Below are 25,113 nucleotides of genomic sequence, written 5' to 3' on the forward strand. Positions count from 1 at the left end.
TATGGTTGCCCATCTCAACATGACTCTGTGCAGCAAATAAATTAAAAACAAATTTTAAAAACAAAAACAAATCATAGTAGGAAAATCAAAATGCGCACAGCAGTCAAGGAGCATGTTATGAATATGCCTTCAACTTTCTTGAAAACTTAACTAACACAGACAATTTCATCAAAGTGTACCTTTTTAAGGTGCAAGCAACATGGCAATACAGAACCAACCATTTCAACCTCATCAGCTCCATATGGATAGTATATAGTAATAGGACTCTTTACTGCCATCCCAAAGGGCTGCAAATCAGTGTGCTTCTCTTACTTGGCAAGTGTGAAATTGTCAATATAGTTAGTTAGCAGCCATAAAGTCTTGATCAGAGACTATATTTGCTGCTTGACAGTGAGTCACACAGTACATTGAACAACATACCTATTTATATCTTAGAGGGAGTCCTGGGACTTAAAGGAATATAAATGAAATTTTTCCTCCCCAAGTTTCCTTCAAGAGGATTGGTAATTAATTCATGTTACGTATTAAAGCCCTAGTTCTGAGAAGGCAAACATTCTTAATTCATAAGAACAATTAAGTTGAACTTGTAATTAAAAATACTAATCTAGGCTCTCGCTTTTATTGAACATTGACCAATATTCAGTTGTAGCATTACAGTGGGAACACAGCATGGCATTTCTAACATAATTCTTAAGAATTTAGAACATATTTTTTCTCATTTGAAATTCTTATATATATATGGGTCCCTGGGTACTCGTTGCATCAAGATGACATTTAGAGCTACAAAGATCTATGGAAGGACTTGAATAATGGCATGACACCATATTATTTCTATTATTGTTTCAACACAGCAGTCAATGAGGGAAGGGAAAGATCATTGTGTCAGAAGGGCTGCATGACATTAGGCCAAGAACTAGACCGGGATCTAGTATGCTGGTAGCTCATCTCATGTCATAGACAAAAAGTACATAAGTATCATCTAAATATACATCAGAATTAAATTATATGTTCTATTAAGCACATACTTCAAGAATGCTATTTTGCTATTCTTTTTTAAATCATATCAGCTGTTTATGCAGGGCTTACTCCAGATCATGGCATACCTGACTGGCAATGAATTCCCAATTTCCTGTAAAGGGCTATTTTTGATAAAAGTAGCAGTGTTTGGGATGGAATAGTTGGGTGGATTGAAGTGTGTCTGCCCACATGCCATTCCTACATAAAAAAACTACAGAACTCTCAAGGTTCCTGTTTTTGCTGTTATTTTTGTTATTTGTTACCCAGAAAAATAGCTGAACCCTGCCTTCTAATAATCTTGCTTTTTCTGTGCATAATCAGGAAATTAAAAAAGAAATTAATTTCAGGCTATCATAAGTATAAAACTAAGATAACATTTGAATGTATAACTTTATTGGTTAACATGTTAATGGATCAGTTAAACTTTCGTTGGGAATTTTGGTTTCTTCTAGGAAGTATAAACTGAATATCACTTAGTGATAACTCTTGTAGAAAGCTGTATGCAGCTGCAGGCAAAATGTATTGCCTTTAAATATTGAATCTTAAATACATTTAAGAAATCTAGTGAATATCACTGAGCATCTTGCATTGAACTGAATGAGTCAGTAGCAATAAACACATTTTCTGGAAATATTTTTTGAAAGATGTAACTAATTAGTAAACTCTTTACTAGCCCAATGTGTTTATTTAGAAAGCAGTTTAAAATTGAGTTAAGGCTACATATAGTTTATAATATTTCAAAATGTTTTCATAAACTTTTAAATTACAGGGCATTCCATTTTTATTAGCATTGTGCATATGAATGTTACTATACTATGTACAATAAACACAATGCTGGAGTAATTTATCATACTGTGTTACCTCTCATGCCTAATATTTCCAGAGTTTATTGCTATATCCAGCTAGATCCAAAAATTACTTTTGGGAATGAAAGATTCCCCTAACCTAGATAAATATTTTCTGCTGAGTTTAATTTGCTTCTTTAATAGCATTGGACAGACTGGTGTTAAAATAATGCAGTAAATTATGTTGCCTAGATCTCCCCCAAATGCCTATATAATATTGGATGGGATTCCAATCAATTATTGCTGCAGAAATTAACCATACTGTCTTTCTTTAAAATTATTAAGAGTCTTCTTGAGCTGAGAGGTAAATCTTATTTGCCTATTATTAATAGCAGAATTATTAAGTCTATAGGATCCTTGGTGCTCTCTGAGCTTGGTTGTTTTCTTGCAGACATTTCATTACCAAACTAGATAATATCATCTGTGCTAGAACCACCAAGACTACCTCCACCAACAGTGACAGGGCAAGCTGCTAGTATATAAAATGAGAACAAACCTAGCACTGATGATTCTTCCTAGTTTGGTAATGAAATGTCTGCAAGAAAACAACCAAGCTCAGAGAGCACCAGGGGTCCTACAGTTCAATCCTGAGCTACAAATATTCCCTTCCAATTATTAAGTCTAATTTGAGCCAGTTTGATGTAGTGGTTAAGATGCTAGTCTAGTAACCAGGAAACTGTGAGTTCTGGTTCCACCTTAGATGTCTTTGGGCCAGTCATCTCTCTCTCTCTGAGCTCACCTCACCTCACAGGGTTGTTGCTGTAGGGAAAATAGGAGGAAGGAGTATTGGGTATGTTCGCTGCCTTGAGATACTTACGAAGTAATGAAGGCAGGATAAAAATTTTAAAAATACAATGAAGTCAGGGTCATTAGGAAAAGGGAATGGAAAATAATGCCCCCTGTCAAAGAATAGAAAAGCTGAACCATGGGAGTGGCCTGATTCAGTGGAAAAGGACGAGCCTTTTGTTAGATCTATGATAAATGAAACCACCTGCAGTTTGGATGTTATTCCTTGTATTTGTTGGCTACACAATTGCCTACTTTTCTCAGTCTGATACTCTGTTGCGTTAATAGGAAGAGAATCGTCTGAGGTGTTGTATCCGCTAAGTAATTTTTACCTTGTAGGCAACTGAAAGTGTATTTTATCCATGTTGACTTGAGAAAATTAATTAGGCTGACAAGACCATGAGATGCCTGACTGAAGCTGGAGAAAATAGCAAATAAAAGTATTTACTAATAATAATGTTCATTTATTTGTTTTTGTGTCCTCACTCTGTTTGAGAATATAATAAACTGGATGAAGGGTTCCACATATAGTTGAGAGTGACATTAGGAAACAATATGGGAAGAAACATCCAAGCCAATTAAGGCCTAATTCTCATGAGATTTTCAACCTCTGTTTCGTGACTGAATCTTCATGTGGTGCAGAACACAGCAAAATCTTTTTACATAGACAGTCATTAAAATGTATCGAGTAAAATCAATGGCCTACACCAGTGATGGTGAACGTTTTCGGCACTGAGTGCCGAAACCGGAATGCATGTGTATGCATGTGCATGTGCGCATGCCGGAGCGCCGGAAACCCGAAGACCAATTGTTCTTTGGGTTTCCGGCACACGCATATGTGCTGGCCAGCTGGTCTTTCCAAACACCAGAGCACCTAAAACCCGAAGACCAACTGGCCAGCACGCGCATGACTGTTTTTTTGGCCATTTTCAGGCTGTTTTTCGGGCTGTTTTCAGGTTGTTTTGGGGGCTGTTTTCCATGCCATTTTCTGGGCCATTTTCCAGCCATTTTCAGGCTGTTTTCAGGCCATTTTCCAGCCATTTTCCAGCCATTTTTGGGGCCGTTTTCAGGCCGAAAACAGCCCAAAAATGGCCTGTTTTTTTGGTCGTTTTCAGGCTGTTTTCCGGCGCCCACGAAGACCAGCTGGCCAGCGTGCATGTGTGCACCAGAAACCAGAAATGCAACTGGCAATGGCACGTGTGCCCACAGAGAGGGCTCTGCGTGCCACCTTTGGCACACATGCCATAAGTTCGCCATCATAGGCCTACACTAACGAAAGTAGAGCAGTTCAGATCTGTCCCACACAAACATATTCTTATTGTAAACTTGTGTACAAGACCACAGTGATTATTCATTGACCTAGAATAACTCCATCTCTGACTATTAATGACCACACCAGGAATGAGTAGTACAGTAAATTCAGTACTGGAAAAAAATACATTTAGAAGTATAAACTACAATGGTACTACTATAAATAAGCCATAATTGCTTTGTTATTTTCTCTGTAATCATACATATGGGTTACAGGTGTGTTTACAGCTTGTCTGGAATCCTTCAAAACTTACAGAATACAGTGTCAAGTGGCCTACTTTATGAATAATATAGATAAGTATTGGTAGTTTGTTCCTGTTAATTTTTTTCAATTTATTTTCATCTGCCAGTGTGATAGCATGTCTGTTCTTGGAGCCTGCCAATTCTAGAATTTTTACTTTTTAAAGTTTTATTTATTTTAATATGATTCTTTATTCTTTTTTCATTTTTTTCTTTAGCCTTATTTATGAGATATTTTAGATTACCAAACCTCAGTTCATATGCCTTTCCATTCTCAGTCGTATAGTATTGATAGAGCTATTGCAATTTGAATGATTTTTTTCTAGAGTTTTCTCAAAATCCAAATAATTCCGTTTGTATCAGACAAATCTACAGTGGTCTGATGCATTAAAAAAATTAGGTGGTTTTTTTTTTTACAGTTTTACCTATCAAAGCACATTGATATTCAGTCCATTTGATTTATTGTTACAATTCAGATGTCAAATAGCAATAGCACTTAGACTTATATGCTGATTCATTGTGCTTTACAGCACTTTCAACTGTTTTACATTGTCAGCATATTTCCGCCAACAATCTGGGTCCTCATTTTACCAACCTTGGAAGGCTGAGTCAACCTTGAGCTGGTCAGAATCAAACTCCAGGCTATGGGTAGAGTTTGCCTGCAATACTGTATTCAAACCACTGCGCCACTGATCGATCAGTTTAGTCATATCTCATCTGATGCACAAATGGATATTACATGCCTCAGCAGTGGCTTTCACAAGTCCTGCTGAGAGAAATTGATGCTGAGCTAGTCTATCTATTCCACCAATTCCAGTATTGAGTATTTCTCAAGATGACCTTGTTTTTGATGATATGTGATTTCATGCAGTCTTTGCCCTCCTACCTTACTTGCTGGACATTCCCCTTCTTCTATATCATCTATGTTGGTCTTGAAAACAGCACAAATACAGTCAGAGCTGTACTTAATTAAGTGTGCTATACACAGAGGGGAACATCTATCATTTTTTTACAGATGTAGAACATTCCAAATGAGCTCTGTGTAGACGCATAACTCATATGTGTAAATTAATTGATAACAATTCAAATATTTTCAGTTAAACAAATGTAAATTGTCCATAACTAACTTTATTTTTCAGAAATATATATTAACCTGAAATAGGCTGGATAAGAGGGGTTTGGGGTTAAAGTTTTAAAGAAGATTGTTCTTTGCCTTGATTTTTTCCACTTTAGTTAGTATTATTGTTGTTATAGCCAATGCTGTTGTTTTGTTTTTCACATTTTTAATAGCAACTTTATATTGCCCTTTGAGGATACTGGAGAAATTTTGGTAAAGATTATTTTGTCTTCAAATAAGTAACTGAAGAAATGCTCCAAGTAATAAAGATAAGAGAGTTGTCAAATTTCCAAATCAATAAATGTGTAGTGTTTTTCTAATTTAAAAATGGATTTATCTGCCTCTTTTACTTTTGAGTTCTAGTACTTCTGCTTTGTGTTAGCTTGTTCAAAAATCTGAAAGTGGGACATTCCTCTCTCACCACCATTATTAGGTCAAACATAGATTAAGCAGATCTTGACACAGTGTACAGAATAAGATTACATCTGATTTCTTCCCATGTCAGACATGGAAAAATCAAAACATGGAATCTAAACCTAGTGACATAAGGCAAACTAAATCACATTTAAAACTATGTTCTATTTTTATTTGTGGCTATTGTGAAAATAGTGTTCCTAAATCAAATGATGAGATATGAAAGCACATATGCTTTTCTTTAGCTTTCTTTTCCCACAAGGCTCTGTGGTAGGTAATAAAACACATATTTTGCCCTAAATTGAAAAGGAAGCATACAATATAACTTCAACTGTAGCTACTAGGTGCTTTTTTTTTCTTTTCTTTTTAGCAACTGGGCTCATGATGTAGGCTCTGCTGTACTGATCTGTACTTTTGTCATTCTTATGGGCTGAGCTTAATAATGACCTAGAAATTTCAATGAGCCCCACGCGGGTTAATTTGCAATTATTGGAATTCATGAAATTATTTAGCCCATTATAGGTCAGCATTGTCTACCAGTCTGCTTCATTAGCTCAAGGTGCAAGTGTTCAACCTCTTTATGACTTGAAAAATACACATTTTACAAATCATCTGATTTGGTTTGTATTAGATCCCATAATAATTTTCTTGGATTAGACCCTGTTTTATCTTTCATCAAGACAAGATAATTTCATATTTTAGAGCTGTCTTAAGAGTAAAGGAAGTGGACAAGAACCTGTATTGAAGTTGGAAGTACCAAATTGGCAGCTTTCTTATCTTACTTTCTTTGGCTATTTCTCCAATACCTTACATATCGAATAAAATATATACCTGCTTTTAGAAAAGACTGCAAAACACACCTATTTCAACTTATTTTTGCATTTAAATTTCTAAACTCTATGAAGAGTATTGAGCAAAGACTGAAGTAATAAATGCTACTGGTTTATTTACTGATTTTTCTCTGTTATTTGTTTTTGACTTGTTTTGAAGCTGCTTGGATTTGTGAAGAGAGGACCCACCAATCCAAACTCTCTCTGATTTAATAGACCATCTATAAATACATGTATCTTACGTTTAGCATTTTTGTTCAATGTTTAAGAAACTTTTCTCAGCTGATTCATCATCTGTTCTCTATTGCAGCTGACAATGCTAGAATTTCCTCCAAAAAGGCTATTTGGAAACAAGGATGAACGTGTTATTGCAGAGCGGCGGAATCACTTAGAGGTAATAGAATTTTTTTTAAAAAAAAACTTATTCCGGGTTCTTTTATTTACACAATTTATTTACACAATTATACTTGTGATCAATACAAATCATTTCATGTGGTAAAAAATAGATACCCCATACTTCATTTAACATGGGATATGAAAGCTATATGAGATATATGCATAGGACATAAATCTATGAAAAATATCAAAGAGTCTTGAGCTTATATTGAAATATTTCTTAGAATTCATTAGAAACTATTTCTTTACAGAGCTAAAAGATATATACAAGATGAATCTTTAGAGCAGAAAACTATTTAAATTTGTTGGTCTCAATTTTCTTATCATTCTCTCCATTCCTGATATTCAGTAGCCGTACTGTTATGTTGCGAAGTATTCTATTCAATTACAGGAGCGAAATATTAGCAGTGTTTGGAAAATCATCGATGGATGGATGATTCTGGGTGGTTCACAAACTATTTAAAAAATATAAAAAAGCCAAAAACCAATGTAACAATTTAAAATCGAGGAAGACGAATGTAAAAGCATTTTAAACAATCATTAAAATATGTAAAACTCATAGCCAAGATAATTCCATTCCTCAAAATATTCAGTTCAACAATCTCAGGTCCACCCAGTATAATGTTATCTATAGTGGCTGTAATGATTCCACAATCTCATCTGAAAATTATTTTAATTGTCTTGATGTTGTAATTAAAAAGAGCCTTGGTGGCGCAGCAGACTAAAGTGCTGTTAAGTAGCACCAGCTGCCTGCAATTACTGCAAGTTCAAATCTCACCAGGCTCAAGGTTGACTCAGCTTTCCATCCTTTCGAGGTAGGTAAAATGAGGACCCGGATTGTGGGGACCTGACTTTGTATAAAAAAGAACACCACTTAGGGAGGGCCGAAAACCCTACTAAGCAGGTATATACAAAAGTATGAAGGCTATTGCTTAACGCATTGTAAGCCGCCCTGAGTCTCCGGAGAAAGGGCGGCATATAAATCGAACCAATAAATAAATAAATTATTAATACAATGAGCAGAGCTCTGTTTTCTGGAGAAAAACTGCCATTGTTGGGGCTTACATTTTATATTTTTCCATTATAAATATATTTCCTCCAATTAGCTATTTTTAAAAAAATTTATTTGTACTACCATATTTGTGCATTTCCTTTTTCACCAAGATGAGTTCAGACCTGATATTAGTATTAATATCTATATAGGTTAATGCCCAAACTAACAATTCATTAGATTTGGGAGTACTGTTATTGTTTTGAATTATATCTTGCCTTTCTGCCCATCTACTTAATTTGTTGAGAATTGTAAGAGAACATAGATTTTTTTTGTTATAGAGAAAGTCTTTTTCAATAAATAGCTGCAACAATGAGATCATATTTATAACTTGATCAAAAAATTATATTGGGAATAAAAATGCCTGAAATTAAAAGGTAATGGTGAGGCAAATACTTTTTTTAGGTGGCACAGTAGAAAGTACTTCCATAGGTTTGTCACATGGACAATCCCCTCCCAAAGGTTATTCAAAATGAGAGATTAGTGATTTCTGATTTGATGCTTTTTCTTCTAAGCAAAAAATCTAAACAATGAACATTTAATCCCAAGAGTTGCTTTACTTCAATTTGCTGGGTCATTTACTTTCAACGACCATTAAAAAAAAAAAAAAAAGGATTACGCTAATAAGAAGCAATGAGAAGAAAGTATCTGTCAGGGACAAACATCAAAAGAACCTTCTGTCCTCTGATTACATCAAACATTTTATGGTTTCAGAATCTGAATGGAACGCCGTGCTGCCAGGGTATTTTTTTTTTTTTATTTAAAGAACCTTCTGAAGTGTTCAACCCTTAAAACTGGATTTCTACCATTATTTCTCCTACCTGCTGTTGCTACTTTCCATCATCTTTTCTTCTTCACGGAAGCTTTATTGCTTTCTTAGCTTCAAACAACCCTGTTCGATGGCTGGATTCTCATACTCTGCCTCCCTTCCAGCATTCCTACCACATTTGTAGCAGGAAAGCAGCAGGATGTCTCTACCCCAACCACCCCTATTATCTACATGATAATTAAACAATCAGTTGATGGATAATTCTGGGTGCATATTGGCACAGGGAATGATTCACATTGTGTGAGTTGACATGGCTCCAATGCCTACTCTTGACTCAAAAGGGAGAGCAGGGTGGATGGAGAATGCTAACTAAAATCAAGAATTCAGCATTCTGAGATGTTATGTCTGCCAGTTAATGCAGTCCTGATTGTTTCCATTCTGTGGGTAGAGCTGAACCTGAGATGGAGGAGGATGTAATAAAATCAGTGAAGATGAGTAATGACAATTCTTCTTCAATTGCTATTAAAGTTGTGATTAAAAAGTGTTGAGAGAAATGAGCTTAACTGTGCTGGAAAGATTTCTAATAAACAATTGCAGTTTTGCCTTACTGGGGGGAATATACTCCATGTACGACACTGTCATTTATCACAGATCTTGTTTTTCTAGTAGAAACTAGAAAAGAACAATGCTGTGTTTTCACAAATTATATTTTCATACATTTGACAACTACTGTAACAATGGTAACCATCAAAAAAATTACTATAATGTAACTATAACCTTATAAAATGTAAACTTAAATGCTATTTATGTTGCTATATATAATTTAATTAGAACTGGATAGGATAGGACAGGACAGGACAGGACAGGAAAGAATGAGCTTCAAAGAACCTTGGAGGTCTTCTAGTCCAGCCCCCTGCTCAAGCAGAAAAACCTATACCATTTTAGATAAACGACTGTCTAGACCAGGGGTGTCAAACTCAAGGCCCGGGGACCGGATCTGGCCCGTGGGGTACTTAGATCTGGCCCACCACCCTGGAAACAGTGAAGGACCGTCCTGTGGTGCTTCTGCCAGCAAAAACAGGCTCCCAAGTTCTGTTTTTGGCTGCCATGGCCTCCTGCAACCCTCTGCCAGTGAAAATGGAGCTGAGGACAGCAGCCCTCCTGAGCTCCGTTTTCACTGGTAGAGGGTTGCAGGAGGCCGTGGCACCCAAAAACAGAGCTCGGGAGCCCGTTTTCACTGGCAGAATGCTCGGGCTGCCACAGACACACCCGACAGGAGTGACGTCAAGCTGGCCACACCCACCATGGCCGCACACACCCGCAGACACCCCTCCCCTGACGTCAAACACAACCCTGTTGTGGCCTTCAATGAAATCAAGTTTGACACCCCTGGCTAGACTCTTCTTAACATCCAGTGATGGAGCACCCACTGGAGCACCCAATGATGGAGGACAATTAACCAGCACGCTGGTTAATTGTCCTCATTGGTTAATTGTCCTCACTTTTAGGAAGTTTCTCCTTAATTCCAGGTTGCTTCTCTCTTTGGTTGTTCATACTGTGGTAAAAAGCTTGTTATTTTAAAAATGGAATAATATTCCATTCTCTGAATTGGAATTATATGCTATTTTTCTATACAGTCAGTAATTTAATAAATTATTTTTGCATTGTTTATTGTGTTAGCAGTCTACCAAAAGTGTGAGGTGAGAATTGTTAGATTCTGCCGAGCTGATTGCCATCAGAAGAAGATAGCGAGTTTGCCTTATACTTAAGGTTGGGTGATTTGGTTAATTGACCAAAAAATCACCGCCACTCTTTCTTTTCCCTAATATGCTAACTCCCCATTTTATTTTGTTGGTATAGTCCCTATTAGCATTTTATTTTTGTTAGTCTTTTATTGTAAATTATGTCCAGTTTTAAGGTAAAGATGCCATTGCTATGGCAATGGCTCTGAGTACCTCTGTCTTAGATTTTGTATCCAATGCATTCTTTCCTTTTAACTTTGCTCCTGGGAGAGGAAACTATCATGAACTCAGCTAGTATAAATGCTAAGCAGAAAGTTCATAAGACTAACCTACACAAATAACATAATTTCTATATTCTATGGGCATATTTTGAAAGTTTGATTTCTCTTACCTTTAATTGTTTAGGGTTTGGAGACAATGCATTTACAAGATCATATTGCACTGTTATATGTGGAAATTTTAATATTACATGCTTATCAAGAGTATGTGGCAAAGAGACATACCAATTAATACTGGGTTATTCATTGCTTTTTGAAATATAGATAACTTCTGTTCATTATTGGTCTTTACTTTTAAAACCAAGCTTTGCCAAAGATTTCTTTGAGCAGAATCTCCAGCTGAAACTCTAGCCCAAATGTCCTTCCCTGTGTTACAACCTGAAGCCAAGTTAATTGCCTGAATTTTAGATCTAACAGTTTAGTATATATCTTGATTGTATGTGTAAATTCACTATGCTATAAGCAGGCTATCGTGTCAATCTAAGTAATAGGTCAGGAAAAGATTTCTTTGTTGAGTCAGCAGGCAGCTCCTGAAATATTAGCTCTACTTGTCACCTGGAGGAATAACTTAAAAGGGCAATAGCACAGGAGGCTTGCTGTAAAATTTTATCACTGAACTGTAATCAAGTATTTCTGGAGTATGAAAAATATCTACTATTTAGCATTAACAGGGCCTAGATCAGTGATGAAGAACCTTTTCAGCACCAAATGCTCAAACTGGTATGCACGTGCATGTGAGTACATCTGCATGCGCCAGAGCTCCTGAAACCCGAAGACCAGCTGGCCGGCACTTGCGTGCCTGTTTTTTGGCCATTTTACGGGCCGTTTTCAGGCTATTTTCCGGTGCTCCAGACCAGCTGGTGCCAGAAACCAGAAGACCAGCTGGCGATGGCATGCATGCCCACAGAGAGGGCTCTGTGTGCCACCTTTGGCACGCATGCCATAGGTTTGCCACCACAGGGCTAGATATTTACATTCAACTGCTGTAGGGAAAAATAGGGAAGAATATTAGGTTTGCCACCTTGACCTCTATGTGTGTGTATCTGTGCATGCGTGCATGCGCATCCCCCAATCAGGTACAACCATATTGGACAAGTCTCATTAGAAGTGTCAGATGAAGAGTGTCTCTGCCATGAACAATATGGTGAGACATAATTTACAGAAACTCATCCCACATCACTCATCACCTGGATCAACAAGGACCGGACTAGGTGTTAGGGTTCCTGATGACAAATGGGCCATATAACTCCAAAACTGTTGACTGAACAACCAAGTCCAGCAGCTGTAGGACTACTGGAAGAAAAGTTGTTTACACATTACAAATATATAAAGTTTAAAATCAAAATCCAACAAGGAAAGGATATCTGAAAAGAATGTACCAGTTCAGGAAAGAACAAATTCCAGAATTGGAAATAACAGAGGCTAGCAGATCAACATTGCTGAAGACAAGACTGTGGGATATAATAGCTCATTGTTTGTTTGTTTGTTTGTTTGTTTGTTTGTTTGTTTGTTTGTTTTTTAAAAGAGACACATAGATCCATAACTTAGCCTCCAACATAAGTGACAACACTTAGACATAGGATTACCAGCTCCAACAAGACTAAGCCAGCTGTTAATTTAGTGGTTTATGGTAGCCTATTCCATAGTAAACCTCTAAATTATTTCTTCAGTAGTTTAAGTATGCAATTTTAACATTACGGCGGGCCTTCCTTGATTAAATCTGTCTTGACTGACACAGCCAAGAATTTTGTTGATTAAAGTAATGAATAGAAGTTAATGTTTACCCATTCATGGCATTTGATAACTATAAATAGGGAAATGCCGTCATTATTTGCCTGTTTTTTAAAACCCTGTGGGAATTTAAAGAAAAAAAGAAAAGGATGCCAACATTTAATTTTAAAATTACTTCTTTTGGAAAGGAAAGAAATTACTTGCTAAGTATGGAAATGTTTTATGTATTAATAAGAAATGCACTGATACCTGAATGCATTTTTCTTTGATAAATCAGCAGCAATAACTTAACCATCACTTAGCAGTCTCTTTTTAACATGGCAAATGCAAATATTTGGAGAAGAGCTACACAGAAGGGTTCAACCACTGCTTTTACACAAGTTGCATGAAATGGCTATTACATTCCGAACAAGAAAAGTAGAAGCAACTTTGGGCTGAAAAGAATTAAGAGAATTTTTAGCTCCATAGTTGAGTTTTATCCAAAGCTAACATAAGTACTTAGAACAGGAGTGGGCAATTAATTTTTCTAAGGGGCCACATGAGAAACAGATTGTTATGGAAGGCTGCTACCCCAGCACCCCACTGCCACTGCAGGCAAGACTGGGACTGCCCACAGGGCGTAAAATGCTCAGGTCTACCCTAAAAGCACTATTGAATCTTCCTATAAAACTCCACAAAAAATAATATTAAATAGATGTCATTACTATTATACCATATCAGATTGAATTGTTTAATTGTATGAGCCAAAAGTGTGGTAATTATAGATAGTTACATACTAGCTTCTGTCATTTATAATTAGTGACATCATGTGAATATTTCTTATGTCTTACCTCTATAAATCAGGATTTTAAAGGACTGAGTAGAAGAAGGAAGAAGTCTTAGAAAATAGTTACAAGTGTGTGTTTTTTCCTGGTAGAATTTTATCATTTTTTTATGTTTCCTGACTTGGACTGAAATAATAAAATATATTTATTTTACAGTTACAACACCTGAGGGAGAGAGTAAAGAGTAAAATGAATTGCCACCCTAATACAATGAGTCTACTGTTGCCTTATATAAATAAGCTGAGAAAAATATTTTCCTGTAGCTTAATGTGCTGCTATCAGTGACTGAATCCAGCAGACTAACAATACAATTTTGATAAAAATTAGCCTTTATTTAACAGCATGTGACATTTACACCTAAAATTTAGCCACCCAAGAAATGGCTTGAGAAGAAGTTCTAGAAGAATAAACCACTTTGATCTCTGTAGAAGTCACAGACAGTAGAGTAGAATAGAATATGAACCAGTGGCTAAAAGGACCCACACTGCAAAGACAGTGGGCATTTCTGACTTTGAGAATTCTTAATGATAAAATGTAAACTGAGACTACAGTAGATCTGTGATGAAGGTACTGGGTTATTTGCATGCATCAGGGTTAAGATAATAGGTCTATTATAGGTATGTGCCGCAAGTAGGCATATATCCTTGCTTCAAACCCAGAATTTATATTCCTGTTCCAGCGGTTCTGCTGAAGTGTTTTGGGTCAGATTTGGTTCAGTAGAGCTGAAAACTGGACCACTTTGCTTGCCCTTCCCTCAGGTACTAATAGGGATGCCTTATCTAACAGTGCAACTAATGCAGATACTCTCCCTTCAGAACACCTTCCCTCCCTTTTCTCAACCACCATTCCTCCTGTTACTACTACCAATTTCCCAATATCCTGCTAATCCACCTGCTACACTCCTGTATTCATGGCATATTCCCTCCCTCTACTTCACCAATATCCACCTGTGTAAAACAGTCCATGCTATATTAGAAGATGGTGTTCTTCTTTTTATAAGTACCCAACTGTTGAATTTATATAAAAACTGAGCAGTAGTAGAGCAAGGATAAATCTTTGTTTCATTCCCTTTCTAATTACAACCATTTATGGAAGTTTGCCTGCTGCATTATGTCATTTTGTAATCCATACATGCAGGGAAGGAGGTAGCTATCCAATATCTGTATCCACTGATGGTGAGTCAAAAGCTTCCTTAAATTCCAAGAAAGCAGATTTACAGCTGCTTTGAGTAGTCCAGTGTATTTTAGATTAGATGATAAAGTACTAAACCTTGATCCAAAGTGGGTTGCCTATTCTAAAGCCATTTGCTATCTGTCAAAATAATCTTCCCTTTCAATCAGTCTAACAGTATCCAATGCAAATGTTCAGTGGTGCTTTATGCAAAAGTGCTAAGTTAGGAAAAGCTGTCCAAGTTCCCAGTGAAATGTCATTTTAAAAAGAATTTTGAAGAAAATGATCTGATATCCAGATACTTAAATTTTGCAAGAAAAAAGGAAGGCATTACTGTTAGCCTTACTTTTACAGTTGAGATGTAGGCTGTGTTGTTCGGTTTCTTTCTGTCCTCCAAATGAGTTTTTGGAAGGTTCCTAAATATTTATTTTTATCATAGTTTGTTAAACTTTAAAATAGTAATACAATATACCTTGTATACTAGACTTGTAAAATATATGTTGTAGTTTGAGTTGGACAATATACATCTTATTGGACAAAAAAATACCATCCAATTTTTCTATTAATTATTCTTGTTGTCAGGTCAAGGTAAATTCTTCCATTATGCTTTTGTACTGAGTTTGTATGTACCAAGTTTTCAGATAATGCTCACAACTCATGTATATCAATGACAGGAATGCTCAAGTATAGAAAGAAGATGCATTTCGTCTTGTCCCTTTTCAGAGCCAACTTATCAATCATCCTTCAGTTTTTGATTTCACTCAAGGAAGTGAAGGGTGATGCATGTCAAGCATTTGGGCTAGCTGTTTGCCGAAGCCATCTCAGAAATTGACACCCTGTCACTGCTAACCTAGAGACGTGTAGTAAATTCAATTCCTCTGTTGTTTCCTGTGAATAGTTTTTGACAAGACTTGTTTTGACTATTGCTCAGGAGAAAAGATTGATTTCCTTCAATCTTTCCAAGACCTATTTTGTTCTTTTTTAATATGCCCTTATACATTCAAAAAGCTCACAGAAGTGCAGAAACTATAAATCATAGGTTTTACTCTCTAGAACAGGTGAAAGAGTAAGGGATTTTTCTCTCTGTTGGCAGCAAATAACCTTATTTTTAATGTGTAAACATTAGAAAGATTATTACATTCTATAGATTCCAAATAGATTCCATGTATTAAGATATAATAGGAAGCATTATTGCAAATAATTATTGCAGGTTGAACTTGATTAGCTGGGACACTTAATTTGATGGATGACATTCAGTATAATGTTCATACCAACAGATTTTCATTGGAAAACTCTTGGTAATAAATGATGCAGAAAATATTAATAATATAATGTTTTTGTTATTGTAGCTTGAGAACCGTAAACTCTTAGCAATTTAGTTATGGACAATGGCTTTATCCCAGTTCTATTCATTTTCTTTTGCAGCCCAACAAACATTTCAGATAGCTGTTTTATTTTTGTTTTTAGTTATTGTTTAAATGGTAACATGAACTTTTGGCTCAAATGAAGAACAATCAAAAGTCTGAGGTTCCCATGATTTCTTTTCCATGAAATAAAATTTAGTAATTAGACTCAGATCTGACCTAAATGTATGTCTCTAATCTTAACTTTGGTCAATGTACATACAGATTACGGTAATCACAATAAATGCAAAATATCTTTAAGAAATCTAAAATTTGCTTAAATTTGCTATACTTAAAGCTTGCTGAAAATAAAATCTTTGGAGGACAATGAAAATAGTTTATAATTTGTATTATCATAGGAGACATTAAGCAAATTCCAAGCAATTGGGGTTTTTAATTGTATCATAATATAATAATTACAGTTTTATGTATTTTTATTGTAGTATTCTCTGGTCTAAGGGCCATAATAAAACTTTTAATTTGATTGTGTCATAAATCTTTTAGTACCAAAAAAACGTTTCATTGTATCATGCATTTGGACAGTACCCAATACTTTCATTAATCACACTTAGATATCATAATGTTTTTACTAAGAGTTTTGACAAAAACTTTCTGGGTCAATTTATCAATTGTTTCTTGTCGTCCTAACTTTCTTATTTGTTATCGAGTTGAAATTGACCTTTCCAGTGGGGACATGGGTGGTTATTTTTCTTAATTGGCTTCTTATTATATAAGATAGGTACAGAAGCTATAATAAGCATTCAGTGATGCACAAGGTGCTTCTGTACAACTTCTTTGGGGGTGTGGATGTAGCACCATCCAATTGTAAGATGTGTGATTTGACTCTTACATTTACAATTTGTATATGTATCACAAGGATGATGTGCAAGCCTGCCTTAAGATATTAAAATAAAAGCAATAAAAACAAAAATAAAAAAAACTGTAATGCATAAAGCTACATACAGGATAGTTGTGACAGCAAGAAAGAGTATCATATGGGTTTTTATTGTGATAAAAAAAAAACCATTTCTGACAGTCTATAAATATGAGACATTCAGGAAAAGTTCTGATATGCATCTGCTGTGGATCTTGGAATTTTTTTTAGAAACTCTGGTTAATTTTCCAGCATCTTGGAAACTATAGTGTTTGAAACTTTTAAATTGCAGTTTTCTTACAGTTGATATAGGTATGGCAAAAAAGAAGTAAATGTGATGTGCCATAAAGAACCCAGAAATTCCTAACAACTCCAAGACTACCTTATTTACCAGTACCACAGACATATTTTATATGAAAATAAGCTTGCTATATAATTAACTTAAAGATTCAAAATAAGAAAATATTCCATTTGATACAGCTCTGCTAAAAAATACTTTAACAATTATAAAATACTCTCTTCCCCCATCCAAAATAACACTATCATCTTAAAAGTAAATTATGCTTACCTTAGACAATAGTATACAAATAAAAATATTAAGTTCTACAAATAATTGAATATGTTTAAAAGGCAGCTTCTCTAAGTGCTACAAGTGGAATAAAAGTCCTTACTAATTTTGGCAGAAGTTATCCTGCCAATTGCCATGAGTAAACTATAAGGAAATTTCCTAGTAATTGAAGGATTCCTTTAAATGCAACATTTAAATGTGTAATACTTCTATAGATTCATATTTCTTTATGATCATAAAGCCTTAGGTTTTGGTTTGGTTGCAATAGCATGTGATGTTATTGAGAGGTAATTATCTAGATCAAATGTAAGTTTTCAAACTTATGCAAATACTATTTAATATTATTTAATATTTAACAAATGCAGCATTTATTATTTAAACATATTGGGAAAACTAATGAATCATTAAGGTTTGAAATACTTAAAATACTTTTTCAAAACATGTACATATGTTTGGATATGCCACAGAAAAAAATTAATTTTGGCCCTAAGTGGAAATGAAGAAGCATATTAAATACTTTTCTAAATACCTCTGAACATCATTTTTTGGTTTATAATTTTAGAGATATTTGGCAGCAGCATTATACTCATTCTTATATTCTTATTCCTCAGCATTAAATCTGTATACACTAGAAATAATACAATTAAGCTATTTAGATCTATATCATATTTTAACAAAATTCTAATTGTGTATGTCTGTATATGAAATATATGTATAAGCATATATGTGACATTGTAACCAATTTAAAAAATAAACCTCTACTAGCAATCTAAATTAATTTAGATTATATGTGTACCTCTATAGAACATTCAATAGGAATAATCTTTAAAAAAAACATGTAATTTACCATTCGAAACATGAAACTGTATTTCTGTGTTGATAGTTAAATTTGTTGGATGAAAATACATAATTTTTGTTTTAGTCACCTACAAAATATTGGAAAACATTCCATATAAAACTTAAGTTAGTTAAATTCATGCTCTATTGAAGTTCAGATGACTTTCAGAAAACAAATCAAGAAGAATTATATATTTTTACTACAATAGATAATTTATCTTTGTAGGTTATGAATTGTGATCTACCATGCTTTTTTTTTAAAAAAAATTGTTTTATGATTTCTTAAAAATCCTGCAGGGTAGAACAAAAAGAGCACGATAATGGAAGGCAGAAGCATCAATTTTTCCCTACACAATTTTTCCAAATAATTTGACCAACACTGATCTTGTTTCCTATTAGTGAAGACATAATAGCTATCATAACACAGCTGATACACTTTATATGTTCCCATAGGTTCTTGTCGGGTTGTTCTTTTTTGTATTTCATTTCATTTTTATTAGCCCTTCCCACCCACCCACCCCAGGGTCTCAAAACAACTCTTGGCAGCTTACAACATAAAACAATGAAACTTAATGAAAAGCATAAAATCAAAATAATTAATCAGTCAAAGATCCAGTAATGCCATCAGCACAGTGGTGTGTCCACTCTCTCCCCAAATGCCCTCTAGAAATTGTTCATAGCTTCTGGAAGACCAACAAGGGCTATGACAAGCCTAATTTTTTCAACAATAGTTGACCTTTATTGTAAACTCTTCACATTATATATAATTTGCCCCTTATTTGCCAAGATGTTCTAGCATATGCTGACATGTAATGATATTCAGACACTATTAGGTAGGACTGTCCAGTGCTTCAGAATCCATCTCCAAAAAGTGCTTCCGAGTGCAGAGAGTATCTTTATACTATTTATCTGTGGCAGATCTAGGTCCTGGACAACTCACTGTGGCGAACTCATTCCAACCAATTCACTGCAGCACAATTCAATGCAGGATAACTTAAGAGAGGGACAAGTGAATGAGGGCCTTGCTTTAGGTTTAAATTTTCTCAAGTTAGAAGTCCTCAATGCTGGGGAGCTACAGTTCTTTAGTTATCTTGCATTGAATTGTCCCACAGTGAGTTGTCCTGTGGCAAGTCAGCCGCAGCAAGTTGTCATAGGGCAAGTCAGCAGGGGCACGTCTGTCACGGCACGTTGTCCCATTCCAATCCATGACATCTTCATATGTATCTTTCTGAGATCACACAACAATTGCATCCATGCTCTTGCACACGCCCAAGCGCTCTTGAGAGATTGAATCCGAGGTATTATATAACTCTGCTTTTTAGACAAAATCAGAGGCCACACCAATTTGGTTTCTTTGAATCATTGATCCCATAGATAAAAGAATTCACTTCCTATCACAAACTGCATTTCAGTTTTCACTTACTTTCAGGAGCAGAAAGAGATCTTGCTCTGCATTTTTGAAGAAAAAAAGCTTGTAGACTTCATCAAAGGCTCACTGCATACTAGTTTTAAGTCTTAAGTTGTCTAAATTTTTCAGCCAATTCACATGTAAAGGTGTCATATTTCTCTCTTTATTTTCTAGTGTTGCAAATAAAAATAATGTTGTATATACTGTTAATTATGTAACATTAATGTAACTGTTGTCCTGGTTTAATTTTCTTTTCCAGAAATACCTCAGAGACTTCTTTGATGCGATGCTTAATTCTCCATCATCTCCACTATATGTAAATAAAGAGGGCTTGATCCTGTCCAAACATGACATTTGTGAATTCTCTTCATTCTTTAAGAAAGGTGTATTTGACTACAGCAGCTATGGCACCGGTTAATTATTGGAAACCTCACTTCCTATTAAAAAAATTAATTCACCTGTCTTTCTGTATGCTGCCCGATCTCAGAAAATAAAAAAGGTGGGGAAAAACTGGATAACTTGCATAAATACTCCTTGTCAAATCGACCTTTTCCATCTAAAACTTAACTCATTTTCTGCCAAAGAAAATGAAAACAGATTTGCTACTACATGTTGGTTGAAGAAATAGCTAAAGAAAACTTCACAGGCTGTTTGGATCCACTCAACAGCTGACGTTCCTTATACATGTTCTCAGACCTTTTCTTGCGACTTTCTTTTTCTACTTGACTGTTCTTAGCAAACAACTTTTTCCTGAAGTAGGTTTCTTGGAGTAAACAAATTATTCCAGATATTTTTTGTATTAGATTAATGCACTGTTATTGTGAATTGCACTTTATCATTTTGATCATACTACTTTCATCTTTGGTATATTGGTTGAAATTTGAACATTGACAAAATATATATGCACAGACTTAAAATCCTGAAGTCTTCCGCACCAAGCTAAACAGAATCATTTGCTGAACAATTGAAATAGATGAGATCAAGCTTCTTTTCACATTTTCTAATTATATAGACTGTTACTGTGTGTTACGTTTCAAACAAGTTCCTGGTGCACTATTAAAAAGGCAGTGGGTATTATGATTTTTGAAAACAATTTTCCCCATAAATGTGTAACCGTTTCTCATTAGTAGATTCTTTGTTGCAAAATATGAATTACATTTTTAAATGTGCTTTAAAAGTACTCAGGGCTTATTTAAGATAGGACATTTAGAAAGGCAGCTGTATTCATTTTGCAGAAATATACATTGAAAAAATGCTGTGATGTACAATAGAGACAATAATAAAAGACTGAGAAAAGCAAATCATTTTGATTCTAACTTGTTTTGAGGACTGTTATACCCATTGGAGAACACTTTCATGGAGTACAGAGCAGAGGTTAATGAATTGTAGGTGTTAAGCAACAAGCCTTTAGGGTTTTATATTCAGGAGACGTTAATCTTGATTGTATTAATTATTTTTCTGCTTTATGTTAATAGACGTTTATTCCAGAGTTGTATAAACAGCAATCATGGGAGTTGTCCTCAAAGGGGTTTCAGAAATGCTGTGTTTCAAAAGCTGATCTGAGTGAGTCAGCAGGATGACTTCTCTTAAGACAAATTATAATAGAATAACTACTTTTGTGGATTTTTATTATTTATTTATTTTTGTATATGATGAAGATGTTGTGTTCAACAGCTTTGGGGGCACTTCTCTCCACTTCCAGGGGACACCAGCCCATGCATTCTCCCCAACCAGCACCCTGACCATGTGGCACCTGTGTGACACCCACACCCTTCCTGACCCAAAGCACCACTATCCTGTGTACCATCCCTGACTTGCACACTCCCCAACATCCTTGCACACTTGAGCGCTCCCAGGCACCTCTTGCACACTCTCGAGCACTCCCGGGCACACTTTCTAACTCAAACCACCATCCCACATGCCATCCTCAACCAGCATGGCACCTCGTATGCATCCATGAGACTCCCATGCATTCTTGACCATCACCTCCATAATTCTACCAAGCTGTACAGGACTATAACTCTTCTGCACCTCCAGGCACACTTCCCAACCTAAGTCAGAAGTTGCTCTTGCTTCCACTGCTCACTCATGAACACTCTGTTTTCTGTTTAGATAAGGAAATGACCCAACAGGGCACAAGTTGTCAAATGAATGCACTTGAAATGAGTGTGAGAAATTCCCCTTCCAGAATCAATCCCATTTCCTTAATTCTACAAACCTTTTAAAATGTCTTCTGAAGTGGACAAATCTGAAATGATAATATTGTCAGACAGACAAATTGGGAGGAGGGGGAGAGATTATGAGAAATCTACATGACATTTTTTAACTGGCATTATCTTATAATGTAAGGTTTTAATTGGTAAATGGATCAAAATTATATCTGTGATATAATCTTATATATGTTTTGCAACATTAAGTTTACGTTTTAAAGCTGATGCCCACATAAACAGGGAACTTAATACTTATCAAGATTTCAGTGGTGTCAGATAATATATCTTTCATTTATCAACATTCAGAATTCCTTGTATCGGTAACTAAAGTTAACATGAATATCCAATAATAAAAATGGAAGCTTGGAATGGTAAGCCATCTTTCTCGACAGGTAGTTGTTACTTGTATAAAAAGAATCTTACAGAATGTCCTTGAAAAAAAAATCCAGTATCCTTTAAAAATAAAAAGAATATAAAGGAATAAACATGGAAAGGCATCTACAGTGGCAACTGTATCCTTGTCCCTTTTGTCTGAGCATCCATATCTCTAAGGTAGGTGCATCAGTATTGCACCACTATTTAAAAAGGGTGGGATTTGGATCACAAAACTCCGGTCATCATCTTGGCACGTTTGACAACACACTACTACCACACAGACTCAGCTGGGCCTCTCCAGTGTAAATCCACTTGCATGGTAGATAAGAAACCAGACTTACAATTAATGAGATAATATAAGGAATATAGATTTCTGATCTATTTATAAACACTATCTATATACTGGCATCTGCTGTAATTCTATTAATATTTTCAAAAGTTCTGCTAGTAACTAATTCTAGTTACTAATGGCTAGTGGTCACAGTCATGATGAAGCTACTTCATAAAAATGGGATATAAGTGCATGCAAATATAAGCATATTATTTTGAAAGATGTTGTACCTTTTACAGGATTTACTTACTGAGTAACATGTTCTCCAGTTGAGAATCCCAGAGCCACTTCTACTAGAAGAAGAGTATCGGTATGGAAGTGATGCTTTCCAGAAAACAAAATTCAATTTTAGAGCTTTTATTAACATGTAGCCATTTTTTCCATGGTAAATTGAGCTTTTGTAATTTTCCAATACAACTAATGTCTTAAGGTTGGAGCCTCGCTGAGAATTTGGATGTAAAATGTGTATTAAACTATTTGAAAGAGTGAATTCTGTATATTTTTAAAAGCTTCAGCTATAAACTTTTGAACATTTTAATTAACATTTGTATTAACAAAGCAGAAGAAAAAAGCTATTTTCACAGTGCTTTATTTGAAACAATAAAAAGCACAGTCTATGAAATTGTACTGGGTCTTTGCTGCTGATGCTTTTCTTTTTGTTTCTTCTTATAACCTCATAACTTTCTTCACTTCATAAACACCTTCATTTTTTCCCAAAGAAATTTGCTGATATTTGCTAAAAATATTAGCCTCAAGCGGTCTCACTTGTAATTCACATGCAAAGAAATCATCAGACTTTGAGAAATATACATTTACTTTGCAGAGGTTTTGCCATGATTTCTATTTATTTTATTACATTTAGATACCACCCAGCTTCTGTCTTCCAGTTTTGTCTAGTCTCAGATTGCTATATTTTGGTACATCTATACTGTTTGCTACTAGTACTTAGTTCAGGTTCTCCTTGACTTACGACCACAGTTGAGCCCAAGTTTTCTGTTGCTGAGACAGTTGCAAAGTGAATTTTGCACCATTTTACAACCTTTCTTGCCACAGTTGTTAAGTGAATCAGTGCAGTTGTTAAATTAGTAACGGTTGTTAAGTGAATCTGGCTTCCCCATTGACTTGCTTGTCAGAAGGTCACAAAAGGTGATCACATGACCCTGGGACACTGCAACCATCATAAATATGAGACAGTTGCCAAGCATCTGAATTTTGATCCCATGATCATAGGGATGCTGGAACAGTTGTAAGTGTGAAAATCAGTCATAAATTACTTTTTTCAGTGTGGTTGTAAATCTGAACAGTCATTAAATGAACTAGTCAAAGACTACCTGCATTTTGTTTGGTTTGGTTTTGTATCTAACAGTGCTCACAGCACTGGATAATTTGCAATTACTTGTGGTCCTAATTCATTTTACTCAGGTGTCTTAATTTTAATTTTTGCATTTATACTGATGAAAGTCTCTCTGCTGATCAGCTGCCAACTGTTCAACAGAGCAAGGGAATGGCCTGTAATTTCTATTACTTTCTGATTAGCATTCCTCTATAATTTTTGAAATTGCTGTTGCGTAGAACTTTCTGCAGGCCAAAGGCTGAATCTGGTCTCTTACGTAATTATATTCTGCTTCCTAAAGTGGTTGTAGATTTAGATGGGGTTTCTTTTTTGCTATAAGATTTGAAAACCTGGTTTTTGTAACACTTATTATTTTTGTTGGTTGCCCAATCAGTTTAGACTGGATTTGGCATTTTTATCCACTATTAGTTCTCAAGGACCTGGAATAGACAGATGTTGTTCGATGGTATTAAAGGTATTCTCAGGATGTAAGTTGTTCCAAGTAAAGCTGCATTTTGTAATTGACCAATGGTGAGCTTGTCAATCCCTGTGGTGTTCAAGTAGTACTCCAGATGTTTTGTAATTGCACTCAAGGTACATATTATTATTGGTATTATCTTTGCATTCCTTTGCCATAGTTGTTTTATTTCTCCTTATCATTACTACTATTTTGGTACCTTCAAGTCAGTGTTGATTCCTGGAAACTGTCTGAAGAAATTGGATTTTGTTTTTGTTTTTTGTTTTTGTTTTTTTGCAAGATTTGAGAAGTGGTTTGCCATTTTTTTTCTTCCTAGGGCTGAGAGAGAGTGACTGGCCCAAGGTCACCCAACTAGCTTCGTGTTTAAAATGGATTTAAAACTCACTCTCCTGATTTCTACCCTGATGCCTTAATCACTACACCAAACTGGCATAATGCTGCTATTAATGCCATGCAGTATATGAAATATGGAAAGCTAAGCCTGCAGATGAGACATAAATCTTTCTTTATTTGCTTTCTGTCTAATCTTCTGTTATGGTACCTGCTAAAATCCCTAGATGGTTTTTTTTTCCAGATGCTCACAACCAGCTATATCCCAACATTGCATAAAAGAGGTTTTGCCCCGTTTTGCTTTCTTTCTTCACAGGATCTGAATCAAAGGCTTAATGAGTATAGTTGAGTGATATTGTATTTCCATACTTAAATTTTGTTTTGATTAGATATTATGTACCTTGGCATACCTGATAATAACACTCCAATTATTCCTTTTCTTTTG

General features: G+C 35.3%; 1 protein-coding gene across 2 annotated transcripts in view; it reads left to right on the forward strand.

Moving 5' to 3' along the window:
- The window catches only part of KIF16B (kinesin family member 16B), a 134,848-nt gene extending 111,694 nt beyond the window's left edge, over positions 1 to 23,154 (forward strand). For both annotated transcript variants that reach the window (XM_034432403.3, XM_034432404.3), the window contains 2 exons: positions 6,871 to 6,954; positions 19,871 to 23,154. In XM_034432403.3, coding sequence (XP_034288294.2) covers positions 6,871 to 6,954; positions 19,871 to 20,029 — 243 coding nt within the window. In that variant the 3' untranslated portion in view covers positions 20,030 to 23,154. The remainder of the gene's footprint in view (positions 1 to 6,870; positions 6,955 to 19,870) is intronic.
- The last annotated feature ends 1,959 nt before the right edge of the window (positions 23,155 to 25,113 follow it).

Source organism: Pantherophis guttatus, chromosome 1 (assembly GCF_059756535.1).
Source record: "Pantherophis guttatus breed Tessera chromosome 1, ASM5975653v1, whole genome shotgun sequence".
Classification (NCBI taxonomy): Eukaryota; Metazoa; Chordata; class Lepidosauria; order Squamata; family Colubridae; genus Pantherophis; species Pantherophis guttatus.